General features: G+C 39.8%; 1 protein-coding gene across 2 annotated transcripts in view; it reads right to left on the reverse strand.

The window, feature by feature from the left end:
- LOC116035265 (CUB and sushi domain-containing protein 3-like) overlaps positions 1–25,865 on the reverse strand; it is a 269,787-nt gene that overhangs the window by 32,759 nt on the left and 211,163 nt on the right. For both annotated transcript variants that reach the window (XM_031278268.2, XM_031278267.2), the window contains exons 55-59: positions 19,676–19,861; positions 17,896–18,069; positions 10,166–10,348; positions 4,555–4,731; positions 411–593 (exon numbers count right to left, since the gene is read on the reverse strand). In XM_031278268.2, the coding sequence (XP_031134128.1) occupies positions 411–593; positions 4,555–4,731; positions 10,166–10,348; positions 17,896–18,069; positions 19,676–19,861 (903 nt within the window). The remainder of the gene's footprint in view (positions 1–410; positions 594–4,554; positions 4,732–10,165; positions 10,349–17,895; positions 18,070–19,675; positions 19,862–25,865) is intronic.

The raw sequence follows: 25,865 nt of genomic DNA on the forward strand, positions 1-25,865 counted from the left end.
CGGGTTTCAATAAAATAAAGTACTCCTTTTTGTAATGTTTTTTCTGAACATAATTCAGAAAAAAACATTGTTCATGTGTGTGTGTATTTATATATGCAATATATGTGCGTGAATAGGCATTTTTGAGGGTGTGTCTGTCTGTAGACATTCAACCTTATGTTTTGTTGGTACTTACGTTACACACGTGACCAATATGACAGTATCTGACCACATAGGAAGTTCTGTGTCACCTCGCTTGCTAATCTCATTAGATCTCAGGGTGTAAGCATGTACTCTATATCGTACGTGACAGTGTGCTAGCGTGCCAAGGTTGTTACAGTACGGTCTGATGGTTATCAAGGTTGACTGTCTACTGCAGCACGTGTACGAAGCAGTGTATGTGAGTGTGTGCATTTATGGTTGGTACTTACCTTGGCATGCTGGCATGGTGCCACTCCAGGTGCCATTGTTGGTGCAGGTCCTTGTGACAGCGTTGTCCCCTCCTATAATCACATACCCCGGCTGACACATAAACGTCACATTGTGGCCCACAGTGACGTCATCACCGAATCTAAGTCCACTCGCTGGAATACCAGGGTCGCCACAGGTGATCACTGATATTGGTGGTCAAACATAAGGAACTTGCATTAGAAATAATCCTAAAACATACTGAAGTGAAACATGAAATATACTGTATATTAAACATAATGTCCCTAAGCATTCTGAAGAAAGAGTATTGAGGGGTTCTTAAGCAAGCACAGGGGAGGGCCTGCTTTTCCCTCTAGATTTTCTAGTTTTGGCCTTCTTTTGTTAAGTTAGTTGTTTGCAAATCTTGCATTTGTTCATTTGTGCCACAACAGCTGTGCTAAATACAGTTGGGCATTATGAAAATGGCTCACCAAATAAGAGCATTACAAAATCAGAGGGTGCAACCGGACCTCACCCCACAATCCTTTACCAGCAGTTTTTAATTATTACCATGATGATTTGCTGAACAGACGCACAATGGATTTACGTGTAAAACAACAAGAAACTCAACATTGTTAGTCTGTCACCAAATAGGTGTTAATTGTGTGGTGGTCATCGCTAACTGTTAATTGTCTTTTACCTATGACAGCTCTTGCTTTCAACAGTTACAAATTGTGTTCAGTTGTTAATGCACAGTACAGTATTTTTAACCCTAACTCAAACAACTCTTCGTCTGCTTGAGTTGTCCTGTGACAAAAACACTCACAAGTTGCAAACATTGAAATCTTTCCTATCACCACAATCCAAACCTAATATGATGTAAATGCGGTATTAGTGCAGAACACAGGGACTCCCCTGTAATGACACATAGTGACAGTGATTCACACAATAATGTTGTCAAATTAAAAACAAAGTATCTCCAAAATGTTCGTACACTAAAAAAACAGCCTTGCTTTAAACTTTGTGGCAATGGGTTTTTAGATGGTATTTGCCTAATACAAGAGAATTCTATGAACTTAAATTTATTTAATCAGAAAACTTCCCAAATATGAGAATATCATGGTTTTCACCGGACAGCATTAATATACATACAATTGCTCAATCTGCATATAAAAAAAGCCACTGGACATTTCCATACAAAAATGTAACACAAATTGCATGACATACAAATATGTGTGGGGTTATTGTGTAGCAACCTTGTGTTGGTTGTGCATAATTTTATCAAGGTAAACACAAGGAATCATCTGTGCTTCCTTGCATAATTTTTTCAAATTAGATTGCCTCTGCATATGCACGTGCTGGGCAATAAAAATAACTAAACAATGATTTTCAAGGCTTCTGTTATGATGTTTAGTTATGTGAAGATAAGAAATAGTGGCACAAGTTGATGATGCAGCTGTAGCCACATTAATCTATCACCAAGCAATCAAAGCATCATCACACAGCAACTGTTGGGCCTCAGAAGTGAGAGGGATGCCCGTATTGTTGTAGTAATCCAAATAATAATAACCAGGTTTTATTTTCATATACCCCTTTCTAAAATGCACCACTGGCATTATATTATTTTGAGATTTTGGTTTATTTTTGTCTAAATCAAAGGGGGGAACCCAGTCAAAATAATAATGTTTGAGGGGCTTCTCTCCCCAACTAATTTTTTTTCCAGTCTCTTCTTTTTATATGTCTATTCTTGGCTATTTCTCAAGGCACAATTTCTCAAAAGTAAACAGATGGCTGAATGCTGGCCCACTACATTTTCAGGTCTTAACCTAGTGCCATCTCTGATGGAATTGTAAGTTGCCAGCCTCTACTTCATTGCTTTTTCATGAACCCTTTTTAATCTTACAGCCCTAATTTGTGCCTACTTATTACAGAATCATTCCTGACTTGTTCACCTTAATGTAAGACACCAGTTTGATGCATATGGCTGTCCTTGCTAACGCCTCCTCCCTTAAATTAATTTCTGTTTGTTTATTTTCAGCTACTGCCAAGGACCTCAACACTTGAACATATTTATCATCGCTGGGTGAGACTAACTTTGAATCCTGACAAAATACATCAAGAGTGCTGCTATTTGTGAGCACAGAGAATACCAGCTGAGGTTTCGAGTTGATGGCAGTACGTTCTTGCTTGCTTGTATAATTAATCTAATCCTAGATGTATATTTTTTCAAAATGCACACACAACTTCAACACTAACAGGTAAGACAGTAACTTGCAGAAAATATGGTGAAAGGTATGATTAACTGTCCAGCCTTGATGTGTATCTGATGGATGGCACAGGTTATATGGCTATTAGTGTTATCGGTTATCTGAATTCCATACTACATCCTCCTCAGAGGTTCCTGCACCCGGTATCTTTGTCAGATGATTTAATTGCAGTACAGTTGCCACTAATACATTTGATGTTTGATACAGTGACTTTTTTACTTGTCTTTATGCACTGCTGCCTGCCTTTTATGGAAATAGTTTGTGTAATAAATAAACTAACCTGCCAGCCTTATCTAATGTCTTGGACTTTCTTGGTCTTGTGGGTCAGTTCACCCAATCCATACAAGAACATACTTTTGCACTTACATGTAAAGTGGTATCTGTCCATGCAGACAGTAGTATACAGAAACAGAAAACTGTCTATTTACTGAATTACGATACCGTTTGCTCATTTAAAGGATGTTTGAGAATCAGACTACGGAAGACATCTAACTGGTTACTTCTAAATGCACTAATAGGCATTTTGCTCTGATGTCTTCATTTAATACTATCCCCCAACCCCACATCCACAAGGACCCTTTCAACCAGGGGAGAGAGGAAAGGAATGGAGAAGAGGAGAATACTAAAAACTAAATAAATAGATACACATCAACAGGATTGCAGCATGTTACAGAGAAAATAGTCTTCCTGAATAATCAGTGTTTACAGTTTATTTTATATATGGCTTCACTTCACAGTTCATTGGGCAAGTCTCTTCCCCAGTGCACTTACGCTAATTCCCTAATTCCTTAACATGCTCTATAAATTTAATTTATCAACTATCAAGAGAAAAAATAAATAAAAGAAGAACTTTTCTCTCTCCTCTTGAGAATGTTGTGTGACTTTGATCTGGTAACTTACATGATCGATTGCCCATGAACCGTGAAAATGATTACCTCCTTAATGAAGGCACACGGAGCCAATCTTGGCATCTTGTTGATGTTGATGCTGTTTTGATGTCCCTGGGCTGACCACTAAAATGTAATGTGAAGTGATAGCATACAGGAGAATAACAATAACATGTTTGGTGATGAGTAGGCTTAAAAGTGGGGAAAAGAGGCAAGAAAGCTTTTATGCCTTTCTGCATGTTTGATAATTATTATTCAATCCAATTTTTAATCTTTCTCTCCTTCTCCGTCCCTCCCTGTGTATATCTCTCTAGAGACTTGTTTCATTCCAAAAATTATTGCCCATACCATTTATCTTTTCTTGTGATTCAATAACATGCAAAAAGAATGAGGAAGAGAGAATATGGTGATTTTCAGAGAGAAGAACAATGTGTAATTTTGTTTGATAGTCACCCTTGTGCAAATTGAATATAGATTGGCATACTTCTTAATTACTGCAAGGCTCATTTGCTGAGATCCAGACAATAAAAAACTGCCTGACAGTTGTAATGCTTGGCAGCAAGAGAAGGCTCAAAGAGATGTATGTGCTATTTGAAATCTTATACCCTATTTTAGCACCACTGTTGATCATTCAGAGCGCCTCCTTTTGGCAGAAATAGGGAGCGAAATCATCTTCAGTCCTGTCTGTCTTCATTCTTTTCAAAGGGTTTTTCTGCTTTACAGTATAAATTGCATGTTTAATTTGGTTATACAGGATCACAGCAGACACTTTTTTATTTTCATTGTGATTGGCATTAATGGACATGTGTAATTGGTCACCAGCGACTCACTACCATGCACCAACAGAAGTTGCCCAATCTTCCTCATCCTATCTTTATTTTTCTTTTCTATTTTTGAAACCGACCATAAAAAATTCTGTGACTGCCAATGTAGGTGTAAGTGTGTCTGAGCTAAATGTGATCAACCAAGAAACACTGAATTGTGCTTTGGTATTCTGTGCATTAAAAACTCACTTGTGCAGTTTGGAGCCGTTCCAGACCAAGTGCTATTTGCCAGACACTGGCGTGTGGGCGCACCAGTGAGAAAATAACCCTCCATACAAGAATACACGATGGAGTGGGAGAAGGTTGTGCCATCCACACGGGAAATACGGCCATAAGCAGGTGTGGCTGGGTTCCCACACTGTACCGCTGCAATACAAGGGAGAAAAGAGAAAAGGTGAAGGTCACAGGTGTAAAATAGTAATGGATATTCTATTTTCCATATCAGTGATTCACAATCCGAGGGCTGGGAGCCCCCAAGGTGGCTTCAAGATGACTTCTGAAGGTGATTAAAGGGCTGTGAAATATATATTCCTTCCATACTGTGTGAATAGTAATATTTATTTATGAAATAATTGCTGTTTTGCTTGTGACCCAATATAATATTTGTAGTTTCTTGACTCAGTGCGATTAGCACTCGAGTGGAACAGTCTGAAAAGGGCATGTAGAGTTCTCCATTATGCATTTGTACCTCACATCATGGGTGAGAGGAAGCACAGTTTTTTGTTGTTGAAAAAGCTGTGAACCAAACCAGTGAAGAACCACTAATCTATACAGCAGCACAGCTTTATTAAGAGAGGCTAATGAACAGTAGCTGGTGCAATGGTAGACTAATCCCCATCACCCTATTGATGACTCATCAGTAAATAAAGTGCAGTTTGTGTATTGTCAAGTCCCATAGTATATCTACAGTAATGACATTTCGTGCTGTCTAAAAACAAGAAGAGGATCGTGGGAGTAATGTAAAAATGTGCAGCTGTGCTCTAACAATAACACTACCTTTTGGTCATGACATTTTCCTAAATAATGAACAGATGTTGAGTTATTTTCAAAATATGAAATATGACTCCTGACAATTTAAAGCACAAATTGAACTCGGAGAGGAGGCTGAAAAACTGACTTTCTGTAGTGAACTGAATGGTTGGGCTTTTCACACTAACAGCATTGCCATAATACGCCAAACAAAATGTATCCCTGAAGAGGGAAATGGACAGGAGTGTGTTTCATGTGTTTTTCTTCTGCTCCAAATCATGTCTCATTACGATGCTGATTTGCTCTCTCAATCATCTAATTGCCTGGAAAATATGAAATAGTGATTCTTGTAAGAGACAGGCGTGTTGTAGATGCGGGGGTAATTTCTCGATTAACACATGTGCATCCACACACAAACTCATTGAGGTGCAAAGGCATCACTCAGGCACATATCCAAACACACCAGGTGCCATCTTGCTCACATTACTGAACTGTAAATGCACACACAAACATATGCACACATGGCAAAAACAAAGTAGGGTAGCCTCTTGGGCTCCTCTCTTAATTATTCAAGACATACATGATGACAGACACACAACACAGACCTTGATGGTTTTGTGAGATGGATATTAAGCTGAATATCCACAGTGACTGTTTTCCATAGACTGTAAAAGGTTGTGGATAACGGATGGATGGGCTTTAACAGTAGACAGGGACAGTAGATCACAGGCAGACAGCACTGAAACTCATTCAGGCTCCAGTGAATTCCTGGCCCATCTCTCCTGAGATGGAGGGATGGCTAAAACAATCTTTAAATCAGGAGTTCAGCGGAGAGATGGAGAGATAAAAAGGTAGTGGAAGAGAGATGTGGGGTAAAAGGAGGGGAGGGAGGGTAAGGGAAAGAGAGAAAGACAGAGGAGGGACAGATGGAGGAGTGGACAGGGACGGAGAGATAGCCATCCAACGAGATTAAGACAGAGAGAAATAAGAAACAAAGCAAGAGAAAAAGGCTGACAACAGGGGAAATGAAGGATAGCTAGAGAAGAGAGAGAGTGAAGAGAGATACAGAAAGTAAAAGAGAGACAAACAAGAGAGTTGGAATCAATGGTTGGAATAAAAGAGAGAGAGATACAAAGAGTAGCATCGTATTGAAAATGACACTAGCAATGTGCCAACCTGGCAGACAGTAAGTAGAAGAGAGCAGAAGCAGTCAAACATTTGCCTCAATATCCGGTTGACCCCTGGGGGTAATTTATGCAAGATGTAGAGCTGCCGTTCTGTGAACTAATATCTTCAAAATCCACAATGATTCATTTATCACAATCCACAAAGAACTTGGCTTTAGGTGTCTAGAATTAATGAATTTTTTGGTTGCAATCTGGAAGCTAGTCAAAGCACCATGTGCTGGCAGGAAATACCAGACTGCAGCAGAGAGATACTTATCCATCTGGTGCAGTACTGTGTTTGTGAGCTTTTGCAATCATATGTGTGTGTAGGTGTGGATGCACATGATCACCGATCTGTACACTCTATGCACATTCAAGCCTGCGTGCCGCCCATGTGTTGCATATAATATTTGTGTGTGTAAGCCAGGGCTGGTTACTATTTGAAACCTTTCTATATGACAGCTGATGAGAGTTTTGTTACCGTACCAAAACAATATTTTGATAACGTATTGTGAGGAGTATACAAAACAAATTTAACAACATAAGTGAACACATCCAACATATCAAATTCAGAGTTTAATTTTAGAGGGGCCATTCCAGCGATATGGTATTGCACTTCCATAAAATTGTGTGACTTGCAAGATTTGAAACTTTTAATTTAAGTATAGGTTAAACCCCTAAAACACTGGATCCACCCTTCCCATAATGCAATTCAATAGCCTCTTTTGTTCCCTGCCTGGTAAACGCCCATGTCTTTCAAACTATATGCTCACAATTTGTAACAAAGTAGTCATACAAGAACTTTGCCTAAATAAAATGATTAAAAATATATTTTAAAATTAGGTATGAAATTGGAAACATCTGATCAAATAAATAAGTAAACAAGACTAGGAATCTGACCAGGAATCCAAAAGCCTTTAATGCCAGCTTTTGCTTTTTGACAGTTTTTAATACGGGACTTTTGAGTCAGTACAAAAAAAGTATTGAGGTTTGATTCCCCTAGTGTAACCATGCATCCATTTGTGTAACTGTAAGAGTTTCATGGTGTATGTGGGCCTGTGTGTGAAGAACAGTGTTGGTCAAGTTACTTCCAAAATGTAATACATTATAGATTACTAGTTACTGTCATTTGAGAGTAATTAGTTATATCACAATATTACTGTCTCTGAATTGTAATGCGTTACACTACTTTTGCATTACTTTTGAGTTACTTTCACCAAAATAACAGGGGAAGTTTGATTTGGCAGCTAGCTTGTGAATTCCACCACCGGATCAATAAAGTCTCCTCTTTATCCACTTTAATACATCATAGATTATTCATATTTTGTATAATTAATATAAATATGCAAAGTAACTAAAGCTATAAAAAATAGATAAGTAAAACGTATAATAGGCAAGTAGGAGAAAATGAAAATACTCAATTAAAAGTACGGCATTGTTGTAAAATGTTTGTTTATAGCACTTGAATAAGAAATTCATGTTGTTTAGTTTAAAACACTCTAAAGGAAATGTTTAATTATAGTGTGATTAAAACTCACTATTTACATTATTTACAGTAGGCCTACTTGATTTACAGCTGATTTGTGAAAAGGTAGCCTACACAACCTTATTTAACAGTAATTTAGTTTTACTGCGAACCGTCACAGGAAGTGCTTTTATTTTGAAGTAGGCTACACGGAAGTTGTCTGTTGTGTAGCCTACTCTTGCTAACTTACTGAGATGCAACATGTCCGTAAGGCTCAAGTTGTTCACTTTCTTGTTTGTAAAACTGCAACATATTGAACAGTAAATGGTCACAGTAAAAGACAAGCGTTTTTGGTCGTCATTCAAAGCCATTCCACTACAGGCATAGTTACTCTCCACGGCTGATAAAATGCAATGATATTTACGTGTAGCAAGCCTCAACATTAATTCCAGACATGTTTATATCTGTCAGCCGCTGACGTACCGTCACCTGTTGGGACATACATGCTGTCCGTAACGTCTCTGGTTCTGGCTCTGACCACGGGAACAGAAACAGGACAGCTCACTTCAACGCAGTGTAATAACTCCTGAAAATAATGTCCATCTCGCAAATGTATCTGTCTCTGCAGTCATCTCAACCATCGAATACAGCGACAGGAAAATAATACAGCTTTTTTTTTTCCTGTGAAGAAATGTGTTGGTGAATTCTTAAAAAAAACAATGCACCACTAAATGTTGCGTTAAAATGCGTTGTAACTCGCGTTACTGAGATTGTAACAAGTATAATATTACTGAAATTTAATTAGTAATGCGTTATATTACTGCGTTACAGCAAAAAGTAATACATTACTGTAATTGCGTTACTTTTATAACGCGTTACTCCCAACACTGGTGAAGAAGTACAGTATGTGTGTATACCTCTCTCAATGCTGGAAGACATTATGGTGCAACGCATTTATGGTAGGGGACAGGTATCCCTGCTTTATTAAGTGATTTTAGACAAGACACCTGAGTCTTCAGAAGTCAGATAAACTTAAAAGCTGGAGGCTACATTTACAGGAAGAAATCTCAGAAGAGGAATGGTCTGAGGTAAGCCTGAAATTTTACTTTATGAGTTTTTTTTAACATTAATATGAGTTCCCCCAGCCTGCCTATGGTCCCCTCACTGGCTACAAATGGCGATAGATGTAAACCGAGCCCTGGGTATTCTGCTCTGCCTTTGAGAAAATGAAAGCTCAGATGGGCGATCTGGAATCTCCTCCTTATGAGGTCATAAAGAGCAAGGTTACCTCCCCTTTCTCTGCTTTGCCTGCCCAGAGAATTTGGCCCGCCCATGTAGAAAGAGAGAGACATCATGGCTTGTAAACAAGCAAAGTGGCAGTTGGTCAAGGCCACACCCCCACCCTCCACCTTGCCCCCCCCTCTCTCCTCCTCAATAGCATTTAAAGCTACAGACACAGAAATGGCACATCCTAAGTAAAGCTCATTGTGGGACTGGCTCTAGTGGCTGTAATTCTGCACCAAGGCTGAATTTCGGGAAAGAGACTTCAGATACAGTATTAGTGCCTATATAAAAGCATCCAAAAAGCAGCATGTCATAGGACCTTTAAAGGCTGCATTACAGTAAAGTGATGTCATTTTCTGAACTTACCAGACTGTTGTAACTGTTCTATTATTTGTCTTTTCCCACTTAGCCATTATATCCACATTACTGATGATTACTTATCAAAAATCTCATTGTGTAAATATTTTGTGAAAGCACCAATAGTCAACACTACAATATCGTTGTGGTATCGATATCGACGTATTTGGTCAAAAATATCGTGATATTTGATTTTCTCCATATCGCCCAGCCCTACTTAACATAATTAGAAAAATCACTTGTTGGCCAAAGCTGTGCATCCTGGGTATTTATCCAAGTGATTTGATCATTGAGAAAAGTGATCGTGCACTAATACATATACAATGTAATGTAATTTACCTCTGTTTTAATTACTATGTTATTATTTACTTGCTTATTCAGTTGATGGTGTCGTGTATTTGCTGCCAAGATTGACCATTTTATTAATGTTTGTTTTAATTGAAAACCCCCAATAAAATATTGTTTAAAAAAAGATGTGTGTCTTTGTATGACTCCTATGCACTCTTCTCCTACTGTTTCAGATGTAACATGACAGAGACATTTGAAAGATTTCCCTTACGTTTGCAGAAGGGCTGTCTGCCCGACCAGGTCCCATTCGGGAAACAGATCCTCTCTGCTGACCCGTACAGTGTATGCCCCACTGCGCAGGTGAAGCGCACTTTGCTGCGCACTTTGAAGTTGCCTGCTTCCCTGCTGCAATGGGCAGGTGTGCCAGGATCCCCACAGGTGCCAGCCGAGTCGCCTGCAATGGGAGATAACCAGAAAAGGAGCAATGAAAAAAAGAAACTGAAGATGCCACCCACTTTAACGGTCTATGTGTGTGTTCACAGATAGGCCCTTTTAAGTTGGTATGGCAGTGAATTACAACACAGTGTTCCTTTCTGTCAAGCATAGGGGCAATACAAAGAGGACTTAGACTCAAACTGTACATCTTTTGAGTCCTCCAGGATCCAGCTATAAAACACACAATGCACCAATAAGCAGTTGTCACCGTGCCAACAACCTGGATGACCAATACCTTTCACTGCTTTGACACCAGGAGCTTTCTGTCCATAAAAACAGCGGTGCCTGCATTAAAAGGCAACCAGCTGTGGTTATGAGAAATGATGAATACAGTTTGACCTCTAAAGCAAAATGCATTTTCATTATCCTGAATTATCCCTCCTGTCTTTTGTTCTGTGGAGGAACATACAGTATGTTCAGTGTCTTGCACCACCTGTCTAGCACATCTATAAATTAACTCATATAAAAAAAATGCTGTGTCTTTTGTAAATTCTCTCTTCTCATGTCCCCATTAGCGCCACCACCGGTGGGTGAACCAAATGGGACATGTTCCCTATCTGAGTCATAGGAAATGCGAGAGAGAGAACATGTATGGAGTCAGGGCAGTGCCATAACTACAGAACATTTTATGTTGTGATGCAAGCAAAGCTAAGTGGTGTTTGAGTCCGGATGGAGTCTAGGGGGTAGGAGGGGGTGGGTTTGGTTTTGTATTACTGGGGACATACTCAGAGCAAAGGAAAAAAGCACATAACACACACAACACCAACCAACACTTCCACTGTTGCTTTCCAGCAGAGGAAAGAAAAGAGAAAAATATTTGGCCACAGAAGAGTATCACAGAAATAGAGATATAAATTGACAGAAAGCAGAAATATAGATAGGCAGATATTCAGACAGAGAGCTCACTGTGGTTGTCTGTAAAGTTCAGTACGTGTTGTCTCTTTTTGAAGGATCTGTGCTTTATTGGCTGCGAGATCCTGTTCCTTGAGCTGTGCACACACCCTGTGCATCATTCCATGTGTGTTGGCAGCTGCTTTCTGTCTACAGAGCAGCAAACAGCTGCAGTAATACTTGACTTGTTGACAAAGCCTTACTGCACAAATACCAAGCTCATATCTTCTACTGTACACACATCCCACTGCTTGCATGTGCACAAACTGGATTTGTCAGGTCAGGGGGTCACAGCAGGATATGATTAGTTTGTGTGTGGCTGTGGTTAGCAATGAGTGTGTGTATGCAAATATGTGTACCATTGCCTACCTTTTGTACCTCATATGTGTGTGCGTCTGTAGTGCATGTACTTGCATATATTTTGCACTCTTTGCAAGGGCTTTTAGGTATGTACTGTATCCTTATTTGTTGCCCATGTGTGTGTGTGTGCATGTCCAGCAGTGTGTGCATATATGTGTGTGTATGTCTCGCAGCAGCTGTGAGTACTTCATTAGTCTTCTTCAGTTAGGTAAGGCAGCCTGGCTCGGCATGCACTGTGACAGCAATAATCTCTCTAATTGGGATGGTTGTGGATTTGGTTTGAATCTGAATTAATGTCCGTTCACCATGCTCCCTTTGTGAGGAAATAATAAGGCCTTCAATTCAGCCAAGCAACAGACGAGGACAAAAGAGGAATGGCTTCGCAAGCAGTTTTTAGCCCCCTCTTACGAATTAATGAAGGACGACAGATGAAAGGAAGGATAGATAGTTGCATGGATGGATACATGAATGAGAACTGTTGCTGATGCTGGGCTGGACTTTTGATGAATTCATAGCCCAAATTATTATGTTGCTATTGGTGATGAATACTCTCTGAGAATACAAATGTGCCATTTAAATATGTTCTAGTCCTGCAGATAAAGCTATAGACTTTGCAGCAACCTTTCTGCAAATAAACTTTGAAATCATTGCAGAAGCATCAACGGACACAAACATTTAAACAGACATTAACACTTTCCAGATAGCTAGACGTTTTTGCTAATGTGCCTGTATAAAACTAGGTGTTAAAATGTACACACACACTAATTTAAAACTCTTCAGGCATTTGCTGCATCACAACTTTAGTTAGTGTAAGCATTAAGCAACAACTCAGTGACAGCTGTGCTGTGGTTCTAAGTAACCACTGCTACAGTTGAGACGTTTACTGCCATGGATCTGAATTCATCAAGCCTCATAGTGATGAACAAGTGATCTACAAAGGTGTCTTATTTCCATTGTAAGTTGCTGATTTCATAGTTAATTAGAAGCACTGATGCAGTACAATACTGCGTGACAACGTGAGGACAATGCATTTACACTCTAATTACCATCATGTATAACCATCATCAATAACAATATTTGTTGAGGGCTAGATATCACAAAAATTAAAACTTTTTGTCCTTAAGTTTTTTTTAATTTATTTATTATAAATTACATGTTCCACATCTGCAATTTATATAGTCATAAAATTACGGATTAAGTCTTGAGCCACAAAATAAGATCAAAACAAAACTGCCTCTAATCCCCCTTTTAATGTTTAAAGAAAATACAATGCTACTACATTTTCCTAGTAGCGTCTGTAACAGGAACACCTTACTCTGCTCATAAAAATGAGCATATCTCAAAAACTAAAACATTTACATAGTTAAAATAACTTATGGAGTGTTGAGGAATGTTTTGTGTTTATGTTATGTTATATATGTTTTTTTTTAATGACACAATTTGTACTTTCATTAATTATTATGGTTATTGACTTATATAACCTTTTAGCTTAGGTTGTACTTATTTTAGGTATGTGAAGCATTTGAAGATACTCCAAGAAATGACATCACAATAAGCAAAAATACTACCGCCGGATCATTTCTATTGCAGAGTTTAAAGTGGCCATATTATGCTCATCTTCAGGTTCCTAATTGTAATTTGAGATTGTATCAGAATAGGTTTACATGGTTTAATTTTCAAAAAACACCATATTTTTGTTGTGCTGCACATTGCTGCAGATCCTCTTTTCACCCTGTGTTCAGGTCTGTTTTAGCTACAGAGTGAGACCTCTCAACTTCTGTAAGATCATTGTTGTCAGTCGCACACTCACAGTAGCTAGGTAAGGATTACATGAGCTAGCTAGGTGTTTCTACAACTTCGGCCTGTACAAGGCAGGATTAGCTGGGAGACTTCTTCTAAATGAGGGCGCACTTCCAACTTTGTGTGGAATACCTGCAGAACAGGGACATGTAAGTAGTTCTATACAATTTATTTTGTAGATTAGGGTGAATTTGTGTGTGTTGTAGCAGTATTTTGCCATTGAGAACGAGCTAGCATGCTAATGCTAGGCCCCTCGTCTCGACTAGTTACGTAGAAAGCCGTGCAGATTTTGAACAGCTCACCCAGAGACTGAAGGCAGGACACATTCAGAAACCCGTATCTCACTCAAAACAGCATGGATGTTTTTTTTTCAAAGTTTGTATGCGTGTGGAAGCACCAGAGACACAAAATAACACACCAAATCCCAGAAAAAGTGATTTTTTTCATAATATGGTCACTTTAAAGGGTTAAAAGATGTTATAGAGAGCACATATATTCAGAGTTTTGATTGCCTTCTTATATTTAGAGTATAAAATAGTTCTTATCGTTTGGTTTAATTTTTAAACACAATGAATAAAGGAGTACTTTCATTTATAAATATGCCATTTAGCTAATAGAATAATAAGGTTGATAATACTGGACTTTAGCTGCTTAATTTTTGAATAGTAACAAGGTGTCTTTTAAGAGTATACATCGATACTATCCCTCTACAGTATTTTTGCAAATAGGCCTATTTAAAAAAGATGTGGATGTCAGTTGTTCCTTTTGTGCTATATGCCTTGAAGACATTTATAATTTATTTTAGAACTGTTCTTACTCAAACAATTTGTGGAAAGACATGTAGTATTATATTATCAACCTTAATCTTTTAGCCAAATGGCATATTTATAAATGTAAGTACTCTAATCAGAAACCATTATTCATTGTGTTTGAAAGTGAACCATCATACATCTTTTAATTAATGTGATGTCATGTTTTTTCTGCCCCCTGGCTGTTATTGTTAATATCAACTGTCAATAAAGTTAAAAAAAAAAAAAAAAAAAAGCCTCAGATAAAATGGCTTAATTAAATGTTCTGCTCGGAGGCTTACCTTACCTCTGAGGCTGTTTGGTCTAAGGCCATTTGGTCTGAGGCCGTTTGGTCTGAGGCTGTTACCTCTGAGGCTGTTACCTCTGAGGCCGTTTCCTCTGAGGCCGTTTGGTCTGAGGCTGTTACCTCTGAGGCTGTTTCCTCTGAGGCTGTTTCCTCTGAGGTTTCCTCTGAGGCCGTTTCCTCTGAGGCCGTTTGGTCTGAGGCCGTTTCATCTGAGGCCGTTTGGTCTGAGGCCATTTGGTCTGAGGCTGTTTCGTCTGAGGCTGTTACCTGAGACCCGATGCCTTTTTGCCTGAGACCTGAGGCCGTTTTATCATGAAGCCTGATGCCTTTTTGTCTGATGACTGAGATCTGAGGCTGTTTTTCCTGAGATCTGACGCCTTGTCATCTGATGTCTCAGACCTGACTCTGATGGCTGAGGATGTCCTAAAATGTACACCGTACGCTACAAAATAAACTGAAGTTGCATTTTTTTTAATTTATTTTGATTTAATTTATTTGATTACATGTAATCGAACTATGTATTATCTGCTATAACTTACCCCAGTACATCCTTTGTCTTTAGCTTTGTAAGTCACAGTGTCATTTATTATGATTACACCCTCTGGTCACTGACCCAGGACTCTTATTCTGCTGCACAAATGCCTCCACAGGGGTTTACTCTCGAAACTGCTCTTAGACAATTTAAATACTTTGCAACAGATTCATGTTGGCTTTACTTATCTCCCTTTTAAAGTGATGAGTTGATGCTGATTAGGTTTTGGACAAGTTAAATTAAATACACTAAATCTAGTTTGGTATTACATTTTATTTTGCCCAGATTAAAGCAAAGTTTAATGGTTGGGTTTCTTCAGACAAACAGAGGCAGTAGAGCTAATGCTGGTGATGCACAGCTCAGAGTGAGTGATGAAATTAAATATAATACAACATTGAAAACTATCACTTTCCAAGAGGCTTGTTTGTCATAACAGCAGGGTGCTAATCAAATCATTTCAATAATAGATGGCAAATTGCTTTTAAAGACTAGTCTGATGAAGGAAAAATACCTTGCAACACTAATTTTTTTGACCATAAGCATTACAATTACATGCTTTATTATATTCTATGGCCATAATTTGCAGGCCTAAAACAGCTATTAGGCTGTAAAAAGCAGATCATTATGCAGGTGCAAATAAAGAGAAATACCACACCTCTGTGTCACTCCTTCAATTGTTATGGAAAATGACTGGGAGATGGGTTTGAACCTCTGCAATCATGTGCCCCTTCTTACTATCCTAGGAGTCTAACTTCTCTACTGCTTCGTTACTTTCCAACTGTCTCAGTAAATACTAAATATTGAAGGTGAGTAGAAAGGTTGCATTCCCATTTAAAGAAGAAACAACACCATCATACAAGTCTGCTTACAAACATTACTTCTGGGTCAGGGAGTTGAACAAACCAAGTGAACATTCAGTAAAGAGAATCCACTTAAATGGTCAGGAATGCTTAAGTGTGATGGGAGGAAAGAGCACAGAGGTATTAAGGGGGGGGAAGTTTGTAGTTCAGCAGACATTCATTATAGTACACTTTCTTTCAGGTTTTCAGAAAATGCCAAGAGAAGAGTCTGCAAATAAATGTTCTGAACACTGGACACAAAAAGTTCTGGTAAAACCTTTGGTTGCCAGAGTCTGCATTTATGTTATGTTAGGGCTGATATCTCTCGCTCAATTTAATTGTTTTTATTCAGGAAGCAACACGAAGCTCTAGTTTGAGAGTAGAAAATAGGCTCAGTCGGCTGATAATTATCATTTACCCACAGGTTCTAACAAAATATCCCATTAATGCCAGAACTCCCAGATACTACACCATTTTGGGGTGGTGTTCACTATCTAGCCTTACAGATAGTTTTGGTTTAAAGGGGAACTATGCAGTTTTTTTTAGCTTAATTTACCTTAACTGAACAGCTTCGGAGTCATTGGAATGGTTATATGACTTTTTTCGGGTTGAATGGTGGTCGTCTCGCTTCCCCCTAGCGCCTGTGAGCGGAAAAACCACCCTTGCAACTTTTGGCTGGCAAGCCGCCGGCCTCAGCATCAGGAAGTATCGCTTGATATCAGGTCTCACGATGTAACGAATTGCTTCACGGCACTGCACCCATGAACCGGCTAGCTATAAGAACACGGTAATGATGGAGTTTTTCACACTATCGTCATGGCTGAGCCGGCAAAAAAGAAGCAGAAAGCTAGGAAAGCATTGTCGGAGGAACAGAGAAAGAGGAAATGGTAGACTGACCGAGCGAGGTAAACATCGGACCTGCGTTTTCAGAATGGGGAGAACTGAGACAAACAAGCCTGCAAATCCGATGCTGACCTGGCGTTCTTGCTGTTGCACATGTAAGTATCTTTGGGATAAACTCTGTTTAATCTTTGTATTTCTTGTTATTGTGACCTCAGGATGTTTGCTATTGTCTGTAAAGGTTTTTATTATGATTGCTGTCTGTTACAGGCTTACTAGCTAGCTTACTAGCTGTCTACCTCAGTGGACATGGCGTTCGGCGGCACATGACTAGAGGGAGAAGATGGGAGGGGGGGAGAGTCGCCAACGAGTTTTTACAACAGTGTTGCCAAATATCTATTCCGAAGCTGTAGGGGGAGCTCTAAAGAGAAACCTGTGAGCAAAAAGCGAGAAAACAGCGAAGAAATTGCCAAAACTGCATAGCGCCCCTTTAAGATATATTTAAAAAATATACATGTCTGGCTCTAATACAATGGAGTTTGATTGAATTGTTTGTGGTGCTTACAGCTTTGAGGAATTACATTTAAACAATTCAACAGCAACATGTGTGTCAGAATGTGTTTCCCGATTAGTCTGTATAATCCACAGACATTGTTGTGAACTGTTTTCATTGGACCTACTTTCTACCAAAGAAATAGTACTTCTGAAAACTGTTGACAGTGACAGTGTAGAGTATTAGGGGCACTGCTACTGGAAAAGGTGTTGATGATGATTCTTTAAAAGTATTTTTTTAATTCTATGAACTCTACAAACAGTATTCCATTAAAATCTAGAATATTGGGGTGATGGCAGTAATCTCAGACACAGATATCTCATAGCCTAGGCAAATAAAACAAAAACTATGTGTGTGACTTTATATCAATTGAGGTAAGTGAGAAAATATGTTTTAATATGTTTGGGTAAACACAACTCTTGCCACTTATTTAGAGAAGCTCAGCACAGACTGAGTTAAAATTAAAGGATACTTTAATTTCAAATCAAATAATTACCAGTCCCCAATATGATACCGATATCATTGACATAAAGAAGAGTGAAAGAGAGACTTGTGAATGTATGCAGGAATGCTTGTGCATAATTATATTTGTTTACCTGAGCAGTGGGGCAGTGGACCACTCCAGTGTCCATTCAGTTGACAGGTGAGTGATGAGTCTCCTATGAGCTGGCGGTCTCCAGAGCAGGAATAGCGCACTGTGGAGCCAAAGGTAAACTTCTCCCCGCTCATTACTCCATGTGGAGGAGTACCTGGGTGGCCACAGTCCACCTCTGCATGACAAATGGAGTTTGAGGAGAGGAAATAAGATTATTAATGGATGAGTAGTCTCGCATTGCCAGACCTATCTCCATAGCGCTGTGGAGTAACGGATGAGTGAATGGATAGACGGATTAGTGTTGCATGCCTCAATAAAATCACCACTTATACTGATACTGGTGAGACACCCCACTGTTTTCTACTGTTAATTAATGGTTTGATGAAACGGTAACATACATATCACATGGCTTGCTGCTTCATCAAGAAACCTTTCCAAAACCAACAACCAGTCCAGTAGCATGTTGATCTACACTGCTGTGAACTTCCAATCTATAAGTAGCTCAGAGAAGCTTGTGTTGAAAGATTAAAAAAAACATCTAAAAACATCTAAGACTACTGTGCCTACTAAAACAGAAATCAGTTTGCTTGTCATAATCATGTTTCATAAAAAAAGATCATTTGAAGTAATATTGCATATACACTTAATAAAATGGACACTGGATTGTTTTCAGAACTTTCTGTGCTACTTTATTGTTCTTTTGACCTTTACGTACGTTTGTGGGTGCTGTTTTACTTTGTTACGAAACAATCCGATCACGATTGTTTCGTGGTTAGTATCCTATTATCTACTGGCTTGACCTCTGTGAGTTAATTCTGAAAGCAGTTACGAGCTTGAAAAACAAAGTCACACAAAGCAGGGTTCAGTTCACAATGTTGTAAAGGTTTAACGAGACACACAAGAATATATACATTTTCTAACAATCGCTGCATTCACTTCGACAACAGGAAAGTACAAAGATAAGGGGCACGAGAGGATGGGTTCAAACAGTGTAACAATGTATGATACCAATTCAAACAGATGAGAGAGGCTTTATTTAAAGTTTTCACAGGATGGAATTTAACAGATTCACAACAGTTAGTGATGCCTGGAGACGTGAATAAAAATTTAGAGAGACACTCTTTTTAATTACATATATGTTTGATAAAAGTAAATGCTATGCATCATATCTCTTCCATGAAATGAAGTGCTCTTTGAGCCTGTGTGCAAAATGTAGAAGTTTACTTTACATAACTTCACTAGAAATAGGTCATTATGGTTGGCGGCCTCATAAAAAAGTAGAGTGCATGATGAGCCAGGTGTTTGAGAGTAACATTACAACCTCAAATAACCCCTACACTTCATAGACGGCTGTTGTTCGAATTTGAGCACCTGGTTTTGAGGGAACATTAGCTATAGCCTGAACAACTGGCCGTATGACAGTTTTCCCTATTTCTCAATTAGGCACAGTGCAACATAACCATAAGCCACTGGGGCATCGAACATTACACAGATGCTCTCAGCCACCACATTTAGCAACTTGTACCATTTAAACTCTAGAAGCAATTGAGTACACAAACAAGGTTGTGGACACTTAATTGAGAGTGAAACTTCTCTTAATTTGTATCTGCATCTCTTGTTAAGAGTATCAATTCATTAGCTTTTGCATGAATGCACTAATTATACAGAAATGTGGATAGGCTGATGCACTGAACAGTGGACATGAGACAGACAGATAAACAGTTATTAACATGATTTGCCAATTGATTGTCAAGGTAATATTAAAAAGGTAGCCACTGTACCGATGCATTCTGGTAGAGGTTTTTCCCAGTGGCCTACTGGCAGGCAGGTGAGCACTGCTGAGCCGAACAGGTAATATCCTGGGTTACAGTCGTAGAAGACCACGCTGCCGAATGTAAAGTTACCATGCTCAATCTTACTCTCCCGGATAGAATTGGCAGGGATACCTGGATCTGTGCAGTTTACCACTAAATGAAAAAGAAAAGAAAAATAATACAGTTATGCCACCATTAATTATTCAATTAGTTTAATCATGATGGGAGAATACAAACAGCAGACTATGACAGCAATCAAATAAATTTTATTGCTGCAAGGATATTTCAGGCATTACAGACGTTTTAATGAAATTTCAGGCAAATTACTGTTGGAACTGCATAGCTCTTGAACTAAATGTTGAAAAAAATACCTTTATTTCTGTAGCCCTGAGTGGAGTCTTATCTTCGCTCTTTATCATAAGCGTGCTGTGATATTGTAATAATAGTTAGCAGAACTGTTCCTGGCAACGTTTCATACACATCAATTTATTGTGATGTTCATAGATAATGTAAATAAACTATTGATGTACAATACAGGACAGTAATGGTTACTTGAGCCAATGTGAATATTCACTTCTTGGCAGTGTTTCCAAACCCATCTCATGAATACTGTGTGTACAATCATCTCTATCCATAAGGTTGCAATGTTCATAGTGCAGATCACACCACTAAATAGCAGGAGATTAAATATAGCATGCAGTGATTATTAATTCAATCATGATACCACACATACTTTACTGTACTGTATCGGTATTTAGATTATTTATGTGCAATGGGTTTCTATAATTGCCTTTGCCTGAATAATAATAATATCATCTACTGTAGTCACATATACATATCAAGTTAACAGTACCTGGAATAATTTTACCTCAGCATGGCAGAGAGTAAAACACAAGACAACACATATAGTAACATTCATGTGGCAATCTGCCTAATTAACTCCACCCAGCATCACCACTGGGGATCTCTGACTTTTCTTTCCTGGAAGCTGTGCAGTCTCCTTTTGTTGGAGCCTCATCAGCATAAATGCTATCTGTCAGCATGTTTACTTGTGAGTTAATAATAGAACTGTTGACATGACCTGATCAGTGGCTTTTTCTGTTTATTCTACAAACAGGTAGACAAGTGAGCCCAGGCTATATTTAAGCATAGTCAATAATAATATCACCTGATGATTCCTCCTGAAAACAGAAAAACCAAATTGTCATAAATGTACATGCATCCATTTAAGAAGCAGTGGAAGTCTCTGAAACCACTCTGCTGACAAAGTGGTTTAGACAACTGAAAGTAGATGAGGGTGAAATTAAGTTCAGAGAAACATCAAATTAAATCAATAATGCAAATGTGCGAAAAAGCTGTGAGAAAATTTAAGTGCAAACAAATGGACGTATTTTGACAAAGGGAGTCATGGCAGATTAATATGATTTTACTCTTGATCTTTTACCAGGTCTGTCTCTACGGTGCTATTTAGAGTAATGAAATATGTGTCTCTTCACATCTGACTGCCAACAAAACTCATGCCAAGAGGAGAGCTATTTTTAAATGGGCAAAGTCTGGCAAATGTAGCCTTGGCCAACTAGATCCAGAGGTAGCAGACCAATTAAAGCCACAATGGATATCACTTATATGCATTTCTTTCATTGTTTTTTAATGTTTGCTTCCTGATCCGTTACCTTGTTCTATAGAATATTTTAAGCCAGTTCAAATCATATGTACCTACCTTTACCACATTTTGCAACACTGCAACAAATTTCTGTCTAAAGTGAGAAGTATTCAAAGGCAAATATGAAAATGCTATTTTTTCCAAGCATTTTATAAATAAAGAGCTTTCATCATATGGCGCAACATATCTATTGCCTCTTTCCATTTTATTTGGGTGAAAATAATGCAAATAGTGGAAAATATTTCCAGTACAAATATTGTCAAACTGTCAAAATGATTTTGAGCAAACATTATTATTCATTACATGTCATTTAGCTGACACTTATATTCAAAGCGACTTACAATTGCTATATGCTGTATGTCAGAGGTCGCACGCCTCTGGAGCAACTAGGGGTTAAGTGTCTTGCTCAGGGACACATTGGTTGATGTGTCGCAGTGGGATTCGAATCCAGATCTCCCACCCCAAAGGCATGTGTCATATCCACTGTGCCACTGCACACCCCCCAGCCCCCAAACAAATAAACATTTTTCGGGTATGGTCACACACATTAAAATGTTTGGAGTGCTGCTTATTGTAAACACACCACTAATGAGCCTAACCTGGGCAAACTAAAATTGGACACAACTAAAACACAGCCACCATCTGACACTCCCAATAAGATGTCTTCCATGAAATGTTCACTGAGCTTTCTTGCCTTCAAAGTTATCTCTCCCTGCAGCATGCCTCTTGGTAAAAACTGGCAGGAAAATTGTAAAAACAATTCCCCATTTACTCTCCCCTTTTTATACATTCTGCTGCAAGCTCATTGTTGCGGTTTCCCTGCTTTCGCTCTGAGGCAAGGGCTCCAGATGCTGTTGCCTAATGCTTTAGTCAGAGAAGCAGCACAGATAGTGACTTTTCTCATTCAAATCAATAGATATGTTGACCTACCTCTATCCATTCTACTTCTGTGTTTATGCCTGTGAATGCTGGCAGTCACTGACTGCTGATTCCTAAATGATCACAATACACAATCTGCTGGCTGCTGAATTATTGTGGTCATCCTAGTCTCTGATTCCTGAACCATCACAAAGCACTCGCAAAAGCCATTTCATTCAGTTCCAACACTTTGGCTGGATCCTACTTCTGCTCGCTGGCACCTACCTGCTCTACTGATGGGTAGCCTGATTCACAGGAGCAGAATTACATAAAAGTGGCTTCTGTTATCAAACATTAAAACGAAAGTTACGAATGTAACTATGGTTCTATGAATCCGGAATGACCGCCAAAGGGTGCTTAAAGCACTGAATATTCCCTCGCGCATGCGCAGTTCGAGTATGTATACCAACAATGTCACTTGTGACCCCTGGATGACCCGGGAGAGACTATATCTTCCAATGTCATCAGGGGATCTGAACCTTCGTTCTATTTCATCCCTGCTGACCGCCAGAAGCGGTGCTTAAAGCACTGAATGATCTATACCAGCACAGTCATGAGGAATCCTGAATACCTACCTCATTGAGGAGAATCAGGGGACCCTGGATGGAGAACCACCACCAGTGGATGGGGAATAGAAACATTGCCCCTATAAAGCCTGGCGAATGTGCCCGGTGATGCCCATGATGCAGCGGCACATATGTCCTACAGGGGTACACCTCTCAGGGCAGCCCACGACGTGGAAACACTCCTAGTAGAGTGGCACTTCACGCCAAATGGCAGGGGATGGTTACTCATCCCATATGCATAGCTAATAACATCCACAATCCAGTGGGAGAGGCACTGTTTGGAGAGAACACAACCTTTATTCGGGCCACCATAGCAGAGGAACAGCTATTCTGACCGCCAAATGCCCATGGTAGTTGCAACATAGGCTGAGGCTCACAACGTTTCTGGCTTGTCACCTCCATCGCCTGGTAGGGGACTGAACCGTGCGAGCCTTAGAGGTTGGTTGAGGTGTGAATGGGACAGCACTTTTGGCAGGAATGCAGTGTTCGGCCAAGGTTATTATAGTTTTGCATTTTTCATTAGTTTTTATTTTTATTTCGTTTTGCCTTTTTGTTTTGAAATTCAATTTTTAAAGCGGGTTTGCTAGTTTAGTTTAGTTTTTATTTTTTGAAAATGCTTAGTTTTAGTTTTTATTAGTTTTAGTCTTTTTTTGTAATATGGGTTATTTGTTGGGGGATTCAAAAAGGTCAGAAAAAGTATTGTGTAATAATAACTCAACACAAACATCATACAATTTTAGAAATATGTATTCACAATGTATTCAACAATAACACCAGTACATAAAATGTAGCCTAAATATGGTCATAAATATGTAACAGTCTACACAAGACGCCGCAGTAAGTGCAAAATGTGTAAGTGACGTGTTCCAGGAAAAAAACCTAAGTAGCTAACAGGCTAAAGAAGACATACATGAACAGGTATTTTGAACTTTGGTTGAGTAAAGTGGTGAACTTTTTGAAGTCAATTGACTCACACAGTTGTGTAGACATCCCAGTATGAATCCACATATTAACCCACGCTTCCTCACGCTTTTGGTGTTCCTGTGTATTTACTAACCAGCAGCAATCGGGTTGCCGGTGAAAGCCCTCCTATAGTGTTCTCTGTCCTGCTGTTGTCTCTGTCATGCTGCCGGGCCCTGTACCCATACATCCATGCCCTGTACCGGGGTTAGCTTCTGTTTCGGGGAAAGGGGGCTTTGTGTTCTCCTTTACCTTGTTAAGGTAAGCTAGGTTAGCCTCCTAACTTGTGTGCGCTTCTCAAATGTACTTCCAAATTTGTGGAATTTTTCCCTGTAATAAATTGTCCACATATTTTACCACCTTCCACTGCAAGGCACTTGCTTTTATCTGACACAGTCATAATCAAATAGGACTCTGCCGCTTTCTTCCAACTTTCGGTACCGTCATGAAGCCAGGCGAGGGGCACGGACATGTTGTGTTCAATTTGACATGGAATGTCGGAATTTCTGGGTTCCCAGTCGGAAACGCTACATGTCTACGGGAAATGTCATGGTCGGAAAGATATAACGTTATTTGCTCTATGAAAGACATCAACAAAGACAAAAACTAAGGACATTTACACGATAATTTAATTTAATTTTAGTTAGTTTTGCAAACAGACATTACAGTTTTAGTTTAGTTATTGTTTTTTGTAATGCCTCGTTTTTATTTTTATTTCAGTTAACGACTGTTTCCCACCTAGTTTTCGTTATTTCGTTCGTTTTCGTTAACGATTATAACCTTGGTTCCAGCTCAGACAAGGGGCACTTACAGACGTGCATGTAGCTCACTGACACGTTTTGCCGAGGTAATGGCCAGCAGGAATGCAGTCTTAACCAACACCTATTTCAGCCCCGCCTGTGCCAAGAGCTCAAAGGGAGACTGGCACAGAGCTTCAAGCACCAGGGGCAGGTCCCATGTTGGAGATCTTGGGGCTCTTGGGGGATTCAACCTCCGAGCTCCCGCAAGGAAGATGGACACCAGATTGTGACTCCCCACTGTGCGACCAGCAACCCTAGCATGTCGACATGATATTACCGCCACATACACCTTCAGGGTAGAGGGAGATCTGCCATCGTCCAAGAGGGACTGTATGAACTCCATGATGGTAGGCACAGACCAATGTACTGGATCCTCACTCCGGCCTGTACACCAATGACAGAACAGCTTGCACCTGTTGTCGTACTGCAGGTGGGTGGACGGGGGTCTGGCGTTCATTATAGTCTGCCTGACGGGGTCTATGCAGCTGCTCAGCAGCTGTTTGGGCCCTCCAGTGGCCAAACCCACAGTTGGAGGCGCTGAGAATTGGGGTGCCAGATCTGACCACGTCAGGAGGTCCCAGGAACTGCACGGCTGTCCCTGCAACAGCCGTGCAGACTTTGTGCCACACTGGTGGTTGATATGAAAGGCGGTCAACATGTTGTCCGACCGTACGAGCCTTCCTCTCAGGTATTGCAGAAAGTGCTTGAGAGCTTGGCGCACCGCACGCAGCACCAGAACATTGATGTGTGCGGCACGGTCTTCCACAGACCAACCCCAGTGTCGGCCTCGATAGGCAAAACGCAGAAACTGTCTGTGCTGACGTAGAATGAGGACATGAACATAGGCATCCATTAGGTCTATGAACGCAAACCACTCTACCTGAGCGACAGTGCACAGCACATCCCCCGTAGTGAGCATGTGGAACGGTAACACTTTCAGGTACCTGTTGAGTCCCCTCAAATCCAAAATTGGACGTAATCCGCCGGTCTTTTTTGTGATGAGATAGTATGTTGAGTAGTAGCCTCTGGGGTGCGACAGAGGATCTACAGCCTTGATGGCGTTCTTGGCCAGGAGGGCGGACTCCTGGTCCAGCACTTGGGCTTTTGCCGGGTCGCTGATGAAGGTCATTTTGACCCAGTCAGAGGTAGGGAGCCGGCGTCGGAACTGGAGCCTGTACCCAAGGGTTAAGGTGTCAACCACCCAGGGGTCCAGAGCTTGAGCAGCCCAAGAACGAAGCAGCTGATGGGAA

The sequence above is a fragment of the Sander lucioperca genome, chromosome 10 (assembly GCF_008315115.2).
Source record: "Sander lucioperca isolate FBNREF2018 chromosome 10, SLUC_FBN_1.2, whole genome shotgun sequence".
Classification (NCBI taxonomy): Eukaryota; Metazoa; Chordata; class Actinopteri; order Perciformes; family Percidae; genus Sander; species Sander lucioperca.